The sequence below is a fragment of the Oncorhynchus nerka genome, linkage group LG4 (genome assembly GCF_034236695.1).
Source record: "Oncorhynchus nerka isolate Pitt River linkage group LG4, Oner_Uvic_2.0, whole genome shotgun sequence".
In the NCBI taxonomy this organism is placed as follows: domain Eukaryota; kingdom Metazoa; phylum Chordata; class Actinopteri; order Salmoniformes; family Salmonidae; genus Oncorhynchus; species Oncorhynchus nerka.
In genome coordinates this window covers 36,996,470-37,013,650 of record NC_088399.1, presented here as the reverse complement: position 1 = coordinate 37,013,650, position 17,181 = coordinate 36,996,470, and the positions used below count along the sequence as shown (strand labels likewise).

The window sequence follows — 17,181 nt, the reverse complement described above, 5'->3', positions numbered from 1 at the left end:
AAAACTAAAAACATTTGTCATAAGAAACTAGATCCCTGGTATACAGAAAATACCCGAGCTCTGAAGCAAGCTTCCAGAAAATTGGAACGGAAATGGCGCCACACCAAACTGGAAGTCTTCCAACTAGCTTGGAAAGACAGTACCGTGCAGTATCGAAGAGCCCTCGCTGCTGCTCGATCATCCTATTTGTCAAACTTAATTAAGGAAAATAAGAACAATCTGAAATGTATTTTTGATACTGTCGCAAAGCTAACTAAAAAGCAGCGTTCCCCAAGAGAGGCTGGCTTTCACTTCAGCAGTAATAAATTCATGAACTTCTTTGAGTAAAAGATCATGATCATTAGAAAGCAAATTACGGACTCCTCTTTAAATCTGCATATTCCTCCAAAGCTCAGTTGTCCTGAGTCTGCACAACTCTGCCAGGACCTAGGATCAAGGGAGACACTCAAGTCTTTTAGTACTATATCTCTTGACACAATGATGAAAATAATCATGGCCTCTAAACCTTCAAGCTGCATATTGGACCCTATTCCAACTAAACTACTGAAAGAGCTGCTTCCTGTGCGTCTCTCTATCCACCGGATGTGTACCAAACTCACTAAAAGTGGCAGTAATAATGCCTCTCTTGAAAAAGCCAAACTTTGACCCAGAAAATATAAAAAACTATCAGCCTATATCGAATCTTCCATTGCTCTCAAAATGTTTAGAAAAAGCTGTTGCGCAGCAACTCACTGCCTTCCTGAAGACAAACAATGTATACGAAATGCTTCAGTCTGGTTTTAGACCCCATCATAGCACTGAGACTGCACTTGTGAAGGTGGTAAATGACCTTTTAATGGCGTCAGACTGAGGCTCTGCATCTGTACTCGTGCTCCTAGACCTTAGTGCTGCTTTTGATACCATTGATCACCACATTCTTTTGGAGAGATTGGAAACCAAATTGGTCTACGCGGACAAGTTCTGATCTGGTTTAGATCTTATCTGTCGGAAAGATATCAGTTTGTCTCTGTGAATGGTTTGTCCTCTGACAAATCAACTGTAAATTTCGGTGTTCCTCAAGGTTCCGTTTTAGGACCTCTACTGTTTTCACTATATATTTGACCTCTTGGGGATGTCATTCAAAAACATCATGTTAACTTTCACTGCTATGCGGATCACCCACAGCCGTACATTTCAATGAAACATGGTGAAGCCCCAAAATTGCCCTCGCTAGAAGCCTGTGTTTCAGACATAAGGAAGTGGATGGCTGCAAACTTTCTACTTTTAAACTCGGACAAAACAGAGATGCTTGTTCTAGGTCCCAAGAAACAAAGAGATCTTCTGTTGAATCTGACAATTCATCTTGATGGTTGTACAGTCGTTTCAAATAAAACTGTGAAGGACCTCTGCGTTACTCTGGACCCTCTCTTTTGACGAACATATCAAGACTGTTTCAAGGACAGCTTTTTTCCATCTATGTAAACATTGCAAAAATCAGAAACTTTCTGTCCAATAATTTGGCAGAAAAATTAATTACTGCAATGCTCTACTTTCCGGCTACCCAGATAAAGCACTAAATAAACTTCAGTTAGTGCTAAATACGGCTGCTAGAATCTTGACTAGAACCCAAAAATGTGATCATATTACTCCAGTGCTAGCCTCCCTACACTGGCTTCCCGTTAAGGCAAGGGCTGATTTCAAGGTTTTACTGCTAACCTACAAAGCATTACATGGGCTTGCTCCTACCTTTCTTTCCAATTTGGTCCTGCCGTACATACCTACACGTACGGTCTACGGTCACAAGAAGCAGGCCTCCTAATTGTCCCTAGAATTTCTAAGCAAACAGCTGGAGGCAGAGTTTCTCCTATAGAGCTCAATTTTTATGGAATGGTCTGCCTACCCATGTGAGAGACGCAGACTTGGTCTCAACCTTTAAATCTTTACTGAAGACTCATCTCTTCAGTAGGTCATATGATTGAGTGTAATCTGGCCCAGGGGTGTGAAGGTGAACGGAAATGCTCTGGAGCAACGAACCGCCCTTGCTGTCTCTGCCTGGCCGGTTCCCCTCTCTCCACTGGGATTCTCTGCCTCTAATGCTATTACAGGGGCTGAGTCACTGGCTTACTGGTGCTCTTCCATGCCGTCCCTAGGAGGGGTGCGTCACTTGAGTGGGTTGAGTCACTGACGTGATCTTCCTGTCTGGGTTGGCGCCCCCTCTTGGGTTGTGCCGTGGCGAAGATCTTTGTGGGCTATACTCGGCCTCGTCTCAGGATGGTAAGTTGGTGGTTGAAGATATCCCTCTAGTGGTGTGGGGGCTGTGCTTTGGCAAAGAGGGTGGGGTTATATCCTGCCTGTTTGGCCCTGTCTGGGGGTATCATCGGATGGGGCAACAGTGTCTCCTGACCCCTCCTGTCTCAGCCTCCAGTATTTATGCTGCAGTAGTTAGTGTGTCTTGGGGCTAGGGTCAGTCTGTTATATCTGGAGTACTTCTCTTGTCTTATCCGGTGTCCTGTGTGAATTTAAGTATGCTCCCTCTAATTCTCTCTTTCCCTCTCTTGCTTTCTTTCTTTCTTTCTCTCTCTCAGAGGACCTGAGCCCTAGGATCATGCCTCAGGACTACCTGGTATGATGACTCCTTGCTGTCCCCAGTCCATCTGGCCGTGCTGCTGCTCCAGTTTCAACTGTTCTGCCTGCGGCTATGGAACCCTGACATGTTCACCGGACGTGCTACCTGTCCCAGACCTGCTGATTTCAACTCTCTAGAAACAGCAGGAGCGGTAGAGACTCTTAATGATCGGCTATAAAACGCCAGCTGAAATTTGCTTCTGAGGTGCTGACTTGTTGCACCCTCAACAACTACTGTGATTATTATTATTTGACCATGCTGGTCATTTATGAACATTTGAACATCTTGGCCATGTTCTGTTATAATCTCCACCCGGCACAGCCAGAAGAGGACTGGCCACCCCTCATAGTCTGGTTCCTCTCAAGGTTTCTTCCTAGGTTTTGACCTTTCTAGGGAGTTTTTCCTAGCCACCGTGCTTCTACACCTGCATTGCTTGTTGTTTGGGGTTTTAGGATGGGTTTCTGTACAGCACTTTGAGATATCAGCTGATGTAAGAAGGGCTATATAAATACATTTGATTTGATTTGCAGGGTACCAGAGTGCTATACTATATTTTGTTGGTAGAACTTGCAGCCTCGCCTTAACAGTAAAGGTGAGAATGTCCTCGCCAATGGCAGTATTCTGGTACATGGAATGGGAGACAGAGTGGTCAGCACAGTCCAGAGCAGCGAGTTTCCTCTGCAGCCTCAGGCCAGTGTTGCAGTAGCTGCATCTGTCTGATACCAAGGAGTGTTGTCCTGGATGTAGGATGAGATGTTCCATCATGGGTGACAGAAGCCTCCACAATAACACACACACACACACTCTGCTCCATTACAGAGACTTATGCACAGAGCTGTACCAAGAAAAAACATCATTATAGCATTCGTTTTTTTACTCTCCTGTTAATGTTCTCACTGAGTAGCTTTAGAGATTTTATCATTTCATTTCTATACATAGCCCGGTTTGTTTTGACTGGTGGAAAGAAAGAGAGGAGAGAAAGAGGGAGGAACGGAGAAAACAGGCTCAAATTTAGGTTTTGCAGCTTAATAGACTGAAAGGTGAATTATCTCCCTCTCCTCACTCTCAAGCCTCATTTCCAATTATTAAATGCTCCAGGTCCATACCGCGGTCACTGTAATAACCATTTGAATAACACAAAAAATGTATAACTGTACGAATGCCCAGCCGTCCCATTTTCAGTCAGCTATTTGTAATCTATTTATAAATGTTTTGACGGTTATTTTATTTTCATGAGGTCTCCATCCATAACTGGCGGTTACAGGGTTATACAGTACTTGTGCAGCCCTAATTGGCAGTGGATCTACCCTCTCTCTCAGAGAGAAATGGAGTCAGAAAGTCCACGTGTGAATGAGTATAGGAGATACACACTTTTGTATGTGTGTTTCTGATTACACAAGTGCATGTATGTGTGATTGTGTGTTTCTGAATGTGAAAGTGTGTGAATTTGTAAATCTATAAGTGTCGGTGTGCGTGTGCACGTGCATAGAACACGTGTGTGTGTGTGCGTGCACATGAACATGCATGTTTTCATTGGTGTGTGTGATTCTCAGTGTTCCACTCTCTGGGGCCCTGGTACTTCACTCTAATTACCTGCTAAAGACCTAGAGAAGGGAGTTAATGAGGGCTCCCCCAGTAAATGACTGATTTCAATTAGGTACATTGAGGTAAGGGCCCCAGTCAGTCCTGCTGCTCCAGGATACTGCAACTTCAGACTGACATGGGTCATTAGTCAGGGGAAACCTTGGTTAACTTCCCTACTTTCAGCCTTGTACATATACTTTCAAACCTTATTCAAATACGTCACAGAAATACAGTAAGAGTCCTTCAGAGTCATTTAAAGTGGAATTGTTTGAGAGAGATGGAATTTAAATGAATTGGCTGAAATCTGTTAATGTAGTGTGTCAGAGTTAAACTAGTTATTAGTGGCAAGGAGTTGGTTAATGTGCAGATTTCTATGGCAGTCTTGAACTGATGACAAAGACAGAACAACAAGGACTAACCGTGAATCAAATCTTTATCAAACATAGTTCAAATAACTCTATGAACATTAATATACTGTATGACAAACATAAATATATACTTAACAACCATAAAAATGTTCAGATGAAGCCTTACTTTGATAAGTAAGCGGTTCACTCTGGTAAATATTCAGTACAGAATATAAAATTGTCTCTTGATTCTCCTTTAAAATGGCATGATGTCTCTTTCAAAGTGCTGGATTGACCACATTTTAGGAGCAGCTGCACTGGAAAAGCCTACAACAGGTTTTCCAGGACTAGCTAATAAACACTCTGGGCTTCAATAGAACACCTGTATCTTTCATCATATCTTTTGCTGATATTGGTCTTTAATGGTTGCTGTCGCTAGTTCGTTGGCTGCTGTCGCTAGTTCGTTGGCTGCTGTCGCTAGTTCGTTGGCTGCTGTTGCTAGTTCGTTGGCTGCTGTTGCTAGTTCGTTGGCTGCTGTCGCTAGTTCGTTGGCTGCTGTCGCTAGTTCGTTGGCTGCTACCGCTAGTTCGTTGGCTGCTACCGCTAGTTCGTTGATTGCCTAAATAGCACACTACATGTTGAGGGCTCTTGCAGTTCAAGACCATGCCTTTCGGGCTTTGCAACGCACCAGCAGACTTTGAACGCCGATAATGGAGAAGATGCACTACACACCGCCACAGAACTAGAACAGAGTCAGTGCTGGGTCTATGTCTATACTAAGAAGGATGCCTTTGCCATCTGGGGTGGCTCTAGCCCTCCTTATCATAAGACTATGCCTATGGTGAGAGGGAATGGAGGATGAGAGCTATGAAGGAGAACCACTTAAGCAAGTAATTAGCAACAAGCACATGGCCATATCTGACTGAGCAGCACGGGAACATTATGCATGGAGCTCGAGCACTATCACCACGACGACACACCTCTGGTGCGCTGGCACTGGCTTTTTGCGTTTTTCTGGTCAGTCACGTGAACCCTAAGGAAACAGTGATCTATACTAGAGGTCGACCGATTATGATTTTTCAACGCCGATACCAGTTATTGGAGGACCAAAAAAGCCGATACTGATTAACCTCTTGCCTCTACTTGGGACGCTTGCGTCCCAACTAGAGCTCTGGAAATGCAAATGCGCTACGCTAAATGCTAATAGTATTAGTTAAAACTCAAAAGTTCATTAAAATACACATGCAGGGTATCAAATTAAAGCTACACTCGTTGTGAATCCAGGCAACAAGACAGATTTTTAAAATGCTTTTCGGCGACAGCATGAGAAGCTATTATCTGATAGCATGCACCAATACACTACAACACAAAAGCACAGCAGGGGACGTAAACAAAATAATTAGCATTTCGGTGTTACACAAACCGCACAATAAAATAGAAAACAGTCATTACCTTTCACCATCTTCTTTGTTGGCACTCCTAGATGTCCCATAAACACTATTGGGTCTTTATTTCGATTAAATCGGGCCATATAAAGCCAAGATATCGTTATATGTAGACTGTGTGATAAACGAAAAAAACAGCGATTTCACAACGTAACGTCATTTTTTAAAATTCAAAAAGTAGACGATAAACTTTCACAAAACACTTGAAATACGTTTGTAATGCTACTTTAGGTATTAGTAAACGTTAATAAGCGATAAAAATCATCCATAGGCGATGTAAAAATCATTAGCTGTCGTCTTGGAAAAAATTTCACGAGAGAGCTCTTCCGGAATGATCTGGGCGGAGACCGGAGGTAAGTGGTGCCCCTGTTTCGGTTCAACCAAGAATCAAAGATGATTCAATTCACAAGACTCTAGACAACATGGGGATACTGTGGGAGTTGAATGCTCGGTCTTATCTAATTCGGCTCACTGTTAACAATTGCTGGAAGTGGCGCAAGGATATTTATTTCCATTTTCTGTGATCAGGTTTTCCTGCGCTTTCCGATGTAACGCACGTTATGTAATAGCCACAGTCGTGATTTAACCAGTTTTAAAAACGTCCGAGGGTTTCCTATCCACACATTCTAACCATATGAACGTACTATATTCCTGGCATGAGTAGCAGGGCGCTGAAATGTTGCGCGATTTTTAACAAAATGTTCAAAAAAGTAGAGGGTAGGAGCAACTAGTTAATCGTCTGATTAAAAAAAAAATGTAATAATGACAATTACAACAATACTGAATGAACACTTATTTTAACATAATATAATACATCAATAAAATCAATTTAGCCTCAAGTAAATAATGAAACATGTTCAATTTGGTTAAAATAATGCAAAAACAAAGTGTTGGAGAAGAAAGTAAAAGTGCAATATGTGCTATGTAAGAAAGCTAACGTTTCAGTTCCTTGCTCAGAACATGAGAACATATGAAAGCTGGTGGTTCATTTTAACATGAGTCTTCAATATTCCCAGGTAAGAAGTTTTAGGTTGTAGTTATTATATGAAGTGCTGTTTGAATGAATGTTTACGCGCCTGCTTCTGCCTACCACCGCTCAGTCAGATACTTGTATGCTCTGTAAGATTATATGCAACGCAGGACACGCTAGATAATATCTAGTTATATCATCAACCATGTGTAGTTAACTAGTGATTATGGTTGATTGTTTTTTATAAGATAAGTTTAATGCTAGCTAGCAACTTACCTTGGCTTACTGCATTCACGTAATTGGCAGTCTCCTTGTGGAGTGCAATGAGAGAGAGGCAGGTCATTATTGCGTTGGACTAGTTAACTGTAAGGTTCGAAGATTGGATCCCCCGAGCTGACAAGGTGAAAATCTGTCATTCTGCCAATGAACAAGGCAGTTAACCCACCGTTCCTAGGCCGTCATTGAAAATAAGAATGTGTTCTTAACTGACTTGCCTAGTTAAATAAAAGGTATATATATATATATTTTTTTTACATCGGCAAATCTGAGCCCAAAATACCGATTTCCGATTGTTATGAAAACTTGAAATCGGCCCTAATTAAATCGGCCATTCCGATTAATTGGTCGACCTCTAATCTATACCCACTGTGTATGTTCCGTATAAAGCAGTGGTGGAGTCCATGCTCTCACTTTCTCTCCATGTACACGAATGGATATGATGCATAGCACAAATAACCCCTGACTATTTCTGTGTGATGTATGACGGATCTCCACATACAGCCCTTTGATGTTTGTACAGAGTAGGAAAATATTAGCATGAAACAACCTCTGTTATCAAGGCTACCAGGGAGAAACAGAGCTCATTAAACTACTGTTAAGAAAAACAGCCTGTTATAAAGTTACTGATACCTTGGTCAAATATATAGGCCTAGAGCAAGAGGGTAGCTCTCCAGGAACATGGTTGGAGGGAAAACCTACAGGACAGTAGCTCTCCAGAAACAAGGTTGGCGAGCCTGGCCTAGAGACTGAACACTAAAGTGTTTCACTATGCAGACTATTCCACAAGGGAACATAAAACCACAACACCTACTATCAATGATTAATTGTATTGTTTTTATTGTACCTTTATTTAACTAGGCAAGTCAGTTAAGAACAAATTCTTATTTACAATGACGGCCTACCCCAGCCAAACTCTCCCCTAATCCGGACAACGCTGGGCCCAATTGTGCGCCGCCTTATACGCCACTCGGGATCCTAACATTATGTAGGTCTAGTTCCTAATGTTATTAAACTAACTTTAATCAAAATGTAGATGAAAATGTCTTGTTTAGCAAGTAGCCTATCACTGTCACTTGAACAATAAACGTCAGAGAAGGCGACTGTTGAATTATAGCACTCAATGTTGTCTCAATCAATATGCTCCCTCACTTCCCATAATGAATTCAGAAATGTAACAACTTCATAAATATGTGACAGGACATTTGAAAGAGACCATCAAGTGTACAGAGGGGACCCATAATTAAATATGAGGATAATTACATTTTAAAAAGTGCAAGGGTAATTCATTCCTTCACTGGGTCATTGTTCTGGTTTACTCTACCTACCAGGAGAAGCTCGTAAATTCTACCTGCAGCCCCTGCTTCTCTCTTGTTTTCAGTTGGCGGAGTTAGAAGACCAATTCAGAGGGGCCGGAAATCAAGGTTGTGTACCAACTGGTGGAGGCACAGAGACCTTCGTGTCCGGTGTGATGTCATCTCTTCCAAATCCACCCTGGACCATAGTTTATGATGCTCTACGCTCCACTGTAGTACATCAGCGGTGCAAACGATGACTGAATGCTACATGTACAATACTACGGCTGTTAAGTCACTGAGAGATCCAGTCTGCTTCCCTCACTATAAATGGAAGGTAAAGGGCTTCTAAAACATCTGCCCAGACAATATATGTTTTTCTAGTTGATGTGAGGGTAGTGAAAAAATAAAACGACATGGGAGACGGGCTGTCTTTGATGGTCTAAGTACAGTTCATCTGATAAGGAAGCGTGTGCTTTCCCTGTTTAGGTTCAGAGTATGCGCTCGTGCATGCAGGAATGTGATTTTCTGAAGATCCTAGTTTGGAAAAAGCCAGCGTTGTGTTTGAATTGGCTGGTGGTTCTGGGGAATCGCCTAAGGCCCTGAACATTGCTTAACCAGAGCTGCAGGGTTAGCAACTGAACATTGCTTTACCAGAGCTACAGGGTTAGTAACTGAACATTGCTTTACCAGAGCTGCAGGGTTAGTAACTGAACATTGCTTTACCAGAGCTACAGGGTTAGTAACTGAACATTGCTTTACCAGAGCTGCAGGGTTAGTAACTGAACATTGCTTTACCAGAGCTGCAGGGTTAGTAACTGAACCTTGCTTTACCAGAGCTGCAGGGTTAGTGACTGAACATTGCTTTACCAGAGCTGCAGGGTTAGTAACTGAACCTTGCTTTACCAGAGCTGCAGGGTTAGTGACTGAACCTTGCTTTACCAGAGCTGCAGGGTTAGTAACTGAACCTTGCTTTACCAGAGCTGCAGGGTTAGTGACTGAACCTTGCTTTACCAGAGCTGCAGGGTTAGTAACTGAACATTGCTTTACCAGAGCTGCAGGGTTAGTAACTGAACATTGCTTTACCAGAGCTGCAGGGTTAGTGACTGAACATTACTTTACCAGAGCTGCAGGGTTAGTAACTGAACATTGCTTTACCAGAGCTGCAGGGTTAGTAACTGAACATTGCTTTACCAGAGCTGCAGGGTTAGTGACTGAACATTACTTTACCAGAGCTGCAGGGTTAGTAACTGAACATTGCTTTACCAGAGCTGCAGGGTTAGTAACTGAACATTGCTTTACCAGAGCTGCAGGGTTAGTGACTGAACATTGCTTTACCAGAGCTGCAGGGTAAGTCAGGGGAAGAAGTAAAAGTGTCAACACGTTCATGCATAATGTTCTCTCTAGCCCCTGCTCTGTCCCTAAAGAGCTCGAACACACATTGTTGGTTACGAAAACTGAACTCTGTCTACTCACTCTCTCTCCCCCGCTCACCCCATCTCGCCATTGAAATTGGCTGCAGGCAAGGCATGACAAAGTATCCATAGGATTGAAACATACCTACAGTGCCTATAGAAAGTCTACACCTCCTTTGGATTTCTTCTCATTTTATTGTGTTACAGAGTGGGATTAAAATGGATTTGTCATTTGTTGTCAACCATCTACACAAAATACTATGGTCAAAGTGACATTTTTGAAAGACTCATGAAAAATAACACACTAGTATGCCTTGATTAGATAAGTCAATATATGTTAGAAACACTTTTGGCAGCAATTACAGCTGCGAGTCTTCATGGGTAAGTCACATGATAGGCTTGCACACCTGTATTATGAAATAATTTACCCATTATTCTTTTCAAAATTCCTCAAACTCTGTCAAGGTGTTAGGGGTCGTGGCTAGACAGCAATAGATTTTCAAGCCGATTTAAGTAAAAGCTGTAACTTGGCCACTCAGGAACATTCAATGTTGTCTTGGTAAGCAACTCCAGTGTAGATTTGGCTTTGTTTTAGTAGGTTATTTTCCTGGTGAAACGTGAATTCCTCTCCCAGTGTCTGGTGTAAAGCAGACTGAAGCAGGTTTACCTCTAGGATTTTGCTTGTGCTTAGCTGCATCCTATTTATTTGAAATCCTGAAAAGCTCCCCAGTCTTTGCTGATGTCAAGCATAACCACACCATGATGCAGCCCCCACCATGCTTGAAAATAAGGCAATTACACAGTGATGTGTTGTGTTTAACCCAAACATAAGGCTTTGAATTTAAGCTACATGTTTGCTGTGCTATTTTTTGCAGTATTACTTTAGTGCCTTCAGAAAGTATTCTCATCCCTTGCCTTTTTCACCATTTTGTTGTGTTACAGCCTGAATTTAAAAAGGATTACATTTAGATTTTGTGTCACTGCCCTACACAATTAATAAAAAATGTAAACTTGAGTCATTATTCAACCCTTTTGTTATGGCAAGACAAAATAAAGTTCAGGGGTAAAAATGTGCTTAACAATGTGCTTAATAAAGTCATATAATAAGTTGCATGGACTCACTCTGTGTGCAATAGTGTTTACCATGAATTTGAACTTTAATGATTACCTCATCTCTGTACCCCACATATACAATTATCTGTAAGGTCCCTCAGTCAAGCAGTGAATTTCAAACACAGAATCAAAACGCAAAGACCAGGGAGGCATGCCAATGCCTTGCAAAGAAGGGCACCTATTGGTAGATGGGCAAAAAAATGTATTAAAAAGCAGACATTAAATATCCCTTTGAGCATGGTGAAGTTATTCATTACACTTTGGATGGTGTATCAATCCACCCAGTCATTACAAAGATACAGGCATCCTTCCTAACTCAGCTGCCGGAGAGGAAGGAAACCACACAGGGATTTCATCATGAGGACAATGGTGACTTTAAAACAGTTAGAGTTAATGGCTGTGATAGGAGAAAACTGAGGATGGATCAACATTGTAGTTACTCCACAATACTAACCTAAATGACAGAGTAAACAGACGGAAGCCTGTACAGAATAAAAATATTCTAACACATCCTGTTTGCAATTAAGCACTAAAGTAAAGCTGAAAATGTGGCAAAGTGATAAACTTTATGTCCTGAATACAAAGCGTTATGTTTGGGGCAAACCAAACATAACATCACTGAATACCGCTCTTCATATTTTGAAGTATGGTGATGGCTACATCAACGTTATGGGTATGCTTGTCGTCAGAAAGGACTAGGGAGTTTTTTAGGATAAAAAAAACAGAAAACAATAAGCACAGGAAAAATCCTAGAGAAGAACCTGGTTCAGTCTGCTTTCCAACAGATACTGGGTGACAAATTCATCTTTCAGCAGGATATCATAAAACAACAACCTAAACCACAAGAACAAATATACGCTGGAGTTGCTTACCAAGACGACATTGAATGTTCCTGAGTGGCCTAGTTACAGTTCTGACTTAAATCGTCTTGAAAATATATGGTAAGACTTGAACATGGCAGTCTACCATTAACCAACAACCAACTTGACAGAGCTTGAAGAATTTTTGCAAATGTTGTCAAAATCCAGGTGTGAAAAGCTCTTAGAGACTTGCCCAGAAAGACTCACAGCTGTAATCGCTGCCAAAGGCGATCCTAACATGTATTGACTCAGGGGTGTGAATACTTACACTACCGTTCAAAAGTTTGGGGTCACTTAGAAATGTCCTTGTTTTTGAAAGAAAAGCACATTTTTCATCCATTAAAATAACATCAAATTTATCAGAAATACAGTGTAGACACTGTTAATGTAGTAAATGACTATTGTAGCTGGAAACGGCTGATTTTTAATGGAATATCTACAGAGGCCCATTATCAGCAACCATCACTGCTGTGTTCCAATGGTTAATCCAAGTTTCATTTCACAAGACTAATTGATCATAAGCAATAAAACTGGCCTTCTTTAGACTAGTTGAGTATCTGGAGCATCAGCATGTGTGGGTTCCATTACAGGCTCAAAATGGCCAGAAACAAAGACCTTTCTTCTGAAACTCGTCAGTCTATTCTTGTTCTGAGAAATGAAGGCTATTCAGTGCAAGAAATTGCCAAGAAACTGAAGATCTCGTACAACGCTGTGTACTACTCCCTTCACAGAAGAGCGCAAACAGTCTCTAACCAGAATAAAAAGAGGAGTGGGAGGCCCAGGTGCACAACTGAATTACAACAATACTGAATGAACACTTTTATTTTAACTTAATATAATACTTCAATAAAATCAATTTAGCCTCAAATAAATAATGAAACATGTTCAATTTGGTTAAAATAATGCAAAAACAAAGTGTTGTAGAAGAAAGTAAAAGTCAAATATGTGCAATGTGAAAAAGCTAACGTTTAAGTTCCTTGCTCAGAACATGATATGAAAGCTGGTGGTTCCTTTAAACTTGAGTCTTCAATATTCCCAGGTAAGATGTTTTAGGTTGTAGTTATCATAAGAATTATAGGATTATTTCTCTCTATACCATTTGTATTTCATATACCTTTGACCATTGGATGTTCTTATATGCACTTTGGTATTGCCAGTGTAACAATATAGCTTCTGTCCCTCTCCTCGCCCCTACCTGGGCTCGAACCAGGAACACATCGACAACAGCCACCTTCAAAGCATCGTTACCCATCGCTCCACAAAAGCCGCAACCCTTGCAGAGCAAGGGGAACAACTACTTCAAGGTCTCAGAGCGAGTGACGTCACCGATTGAAACGCTATTAGCGCGCACCTCGCTAACTAGCTAGCCATTGGTTACACCAGCCTAATCTCGGGAGTTGGTAGGCTTGAAGTCATAAACTGCTCAATGCTTGAAGCACAGCGAAGAGCTGCTGGCAAACACACAAAAGTGCTGTTTGAATGAATGCTTACGAGCCTGCTGCTGCCTACCACCGCTCAGTCAGACTGCTCTATCAAATATCAAATCATAGACTTAATTATAACATAATAACACACAGAAATATGAGCCTTAGGTCATTAATATGGTCAAATCCGGAAACTATATTTTCAAAACAAAACGTTTATCCTTTCAGTGAAATACGGAACCGTTCCATATTTTATCTAACGTGTGGCATCCCTATGTCTAAATATGTTATGTTACATTGCACAACCTTCAATGTTATGTCATAATCATGTACAATTTTAGCAAATTAATTACGGTCTTTGTTAGGAAGAAATAGTCTTCACACAGTTCGCAACAAGCCAGGCGGCCCAAACCGCTGCATATACCCTGACTACTTGCAAAGAACACAAGAGAAGTGACACAATTTCCCTATTTAAAAGAAATGTATGTTAGCAGGCAATATTAACTAAATACGCAGGTTTAAAAATATATACTTGTGTATTGATTTTAAGAAAGGCATTGATGTTTATGGTTAGGTACACATTGGTGCAACGACAAATGTGCTTGTTAAATCATCACCCGTTTGGCGAAGTAGGCTGTGATTCGATAAGAAATTAATAGGCACCGCATCGATTATATGCAACGCAGGACAAGCTAGATAAACTAGTAATATCAACCATGTGTAGTTAACTAGTGATTATGTTAAGATTGATTATTTTTTATAAGATAAGTTTGGCTTCTTGCTGCACCCGCGTAACAGGAAGTCAGCCTGCCACTCAGGCTCCCCGTGGAGTGCAATGTAATCGGCCACAATCGGTGTCCAAAAATGCCGTTTACCGATTGTTATGAAAACTTGAAATCGTCCCTAATTAATCGGCCATTCTGATTAATCGGACGACTTCTACTCGTAATTTAACAATTTAATTTGTATTTACATATGGCATACAAGTTTGTATGAGGTAGGGGTGCCTTCCAATCAAACCTTGCTTAGGGCCCCCAAAAGGCTTGGGCCGGCCCTGCATGTAGAGACATGGAGACTTAGGGGCCCTGGGCCACTTGAGGCACTCAACAATGCACCTCTACACAGAGCCTCACTTCCTGTGTCTTCAGAAACAGATGGCCATTGTGACTTTCTGGGAGATTTAACCGTTCTCATCTGTGGACGATGTGAGGGTAGAAGGGAAAGGGGCCATAAAGACCTTGAAACTGAAAGAAACACTTCTGTCGAAGACCTTACACTAACAGTCAGAGCTTGCTTACTATCCCCCTCGAAAGCCCTTGGAAAACAAACATCTTCTCAGAAGGACAGGAGTCAGAAGGACAGAGATAGAGAAAAAGAGGGAGCGAGTGCTGATTTGGAAGCTATCTGGTCTTCTATTTTCACTGTGGGAGCGTAACATACCCGAGGCACTTCGCCTACATTTTCCTACCCCTTCTCCTCCTCCCTTTTGAGAGGTATTTCGCCTGAACCTAACTCTCTCCCACCTGGATTTAATATGCTGCAAGCAGGGGGGGACTGCGGGGAGAGATAAAGGGGTAGAGGACTAGCCCAGATGAGTCTGAGCCATGAGCTGGAGGGGCACAAGTGTTTACAGAGGGACGAAAGACAGACAGCTCTGACTGAAACCTTCCAAGCGAGTTGGCTGTCATTTCTGGGTTATAAGAAAGGAGTTCTACTTCTTGGCCAAACCTTGAAATAACCTAGAAATGGGTGACAAGAGAATTTCACAGAAACCCTAACGACACTAGTAACCACTTCCAAACCAAACCTTTAAGAGAAAACTCAGATCCAACCCTTTTCAAATTAACAACTACCTCTTACACAGTGGACCTGAAAGACCTAAGAGGCAAGCCTCCAAGCAAGACATTATACAGTTTTGATGTGGCCAGTAGACAGTTTTGATTTGGCTACTTGTACAGAAATGTGCAGTCTTACCTCGCCCCCTTCGATCCCCAATTTTCCGACTGTTCCGGAAGAGTTCATGACTTCCCCAAACTCTCAAAAGATATTAAGATTCCAGAGCTCTCTCTCCCGACAGAAATGCGATGAAAGAAAAACGCAGTCCCTTAGTCCCTTGTCTTCAGTTGCATGTAGTCTCCAGTGCCGCTGGCTGCTGTGGCAAACCACCTTCATTCAGAAAAATCCCACACTGTGATCAGAATGAACACACACGCACGCATACACGCAAAAACCAAAAGGTGGAGGTAAATACACAAACCCGCTCGCGTTCAGAAGTGCACAGTCACACACACCGGCACATGTTCCATGATCCGTTATCAGTTAAGTCATTAGCGCTCCTGCTGCCCCTCAGGAGAACCGTTCCCGAGTGTAACCAAGGAAAACTGATGGAGTCTCTCTTGGCTGGCTCGCCTTTTCCCTGCCGCTCCCCCGTCATCTCCACGCGCTGCCGCCACCCGGGGCCAGGCTCAGTGCGTCTGTGTGTGTGTGTGTAGCGGGCAGCGTTCCCCAGTGTGTTATCGTCTCTGCTGCTCGACTGTCGGATTCCAGTCTACGAGCAGTTGTTCCTCCTTATCCCCCTCTCCCCTTGTTCTCTCTACCTCCTCTCTTCGATATTGATTCAAGTTTTAACAGCACCCCCCTCTCATTCCTTCAGTCGGTCTGTGCCACTCCCAGACCTCTCTCTCTCTCTGAAACTCAGACAAGCACTCACACCAAAGAGTGCCGCGGCACTAATGGTATGTTCAACAGAGTGCATGCTCTCTCCCTCTCTCCCTCCCTCCGAGCTCTAGAAATGGCAGCATTCCAGAACTTTCCCTCATCTCCACTCTTGGAGGATGTTAAAGCAATTAAAGTGCACTTCTGGCATTGTGGCTCCTCTCGTAGACTTAATTATAGTGTGAAGGATACGCTAATAGACCAGTTCATTAGCAGCCCATTCAGGCCTCATTAAATATGAACAGATTGGAGCACTTCATTAATATATTGATGACTGGTGTTTAGAGCAACCAGCAATGAACGTTTGACTACATGGATCAACGCAATATTTGTTAGCCGATAAGCCTAGCTAATTCAGATAGGTTAGATTATGTTGGTAATGGGAAAGGCAGTCACATAAGGATTTGAAAAAAAATGGGTAGTACGACCACCTCTTGCTCGGCACTTTGAATGGAACATAGAATAAACCGCTCCCCCTATTGATATTGGTTTGATTTTTGATATGACATGTTGAGATGTGACCGGAAACCACATTAGGGGAACGACCAAGGTGGCAAGGAGACCACATAGCAAAGTAGCATATACACACACACAAAGATGTGGATGGACACAACAACACAAGCAGCTATTTCAGACATGCTCACACATATACACACACACACACACAAACTCAGCAAAAAAAGAAACATCCCTTTTTCAGGACCCTGTCTTTCAAAGATAATAACAAATAACTTGTAAAGGGTTTAAACACTGTTTCCCATGCTTGATCAATGAACCATAAACAATTCATGAACATGCACCTGTGGAACGGTCGTTAAGACACTAACAGGTTACAGACGGCGATTAAGGTCACAGTTATTCAAACGTAGGTCACTAAAGAGGTCTTTCTACTGACTCTGAAAAACACCAAAAGAAAGATCAGGATCCCTGCTCATCTGCGCAAATGTGCCTTAGGCATGCTGCAAGGCGGCATGAGGATTGCAGACGTGGCCAGGGCAATAAATTGCAATGTCCGTACTGTGAGACACCTAAGACAGCGCTACTGGACGGACAGCTGATCGTCTTCACAGTGGCAGACCACGTGTAACACCTGCACAGGATCAGTACATCCGAACATCACACGTGCGAGACA

The 17,181-nt window shown here is 42.2% G+C and overlaps 1 protein-coding gene across 4 annotated transcripts in view; it reads right to left on the bottom strand.

The window, feature by feature from the left end:
* The window catches only part of LOC115123324 (colorectal mutant cancer protein), a 126,584-nt gene that overhangs the window by 90,149 nt on the left and 19,254 nt on the right, over positions 1–17,181 (bottom strand). The window contains exon 1 of one of the 4 annotated variants that reach the window (XM_029652684.2): positions 15,309–15,953. The exons of the other annotated variants lie outside the window; for them this stretch is intronic. Coding sequence (XP_029508544.1) covers positions 15,309–15,356 — 48 coding nt within the window. The 5' untranslated portion in view covers positions 15,357–15,953. Of the gene's footprint in view, positions 1–15,308; positions 15,954–17,181 lie in introns of those variants that run through there. 4 annotated transcript variants of the gene reach the window in all.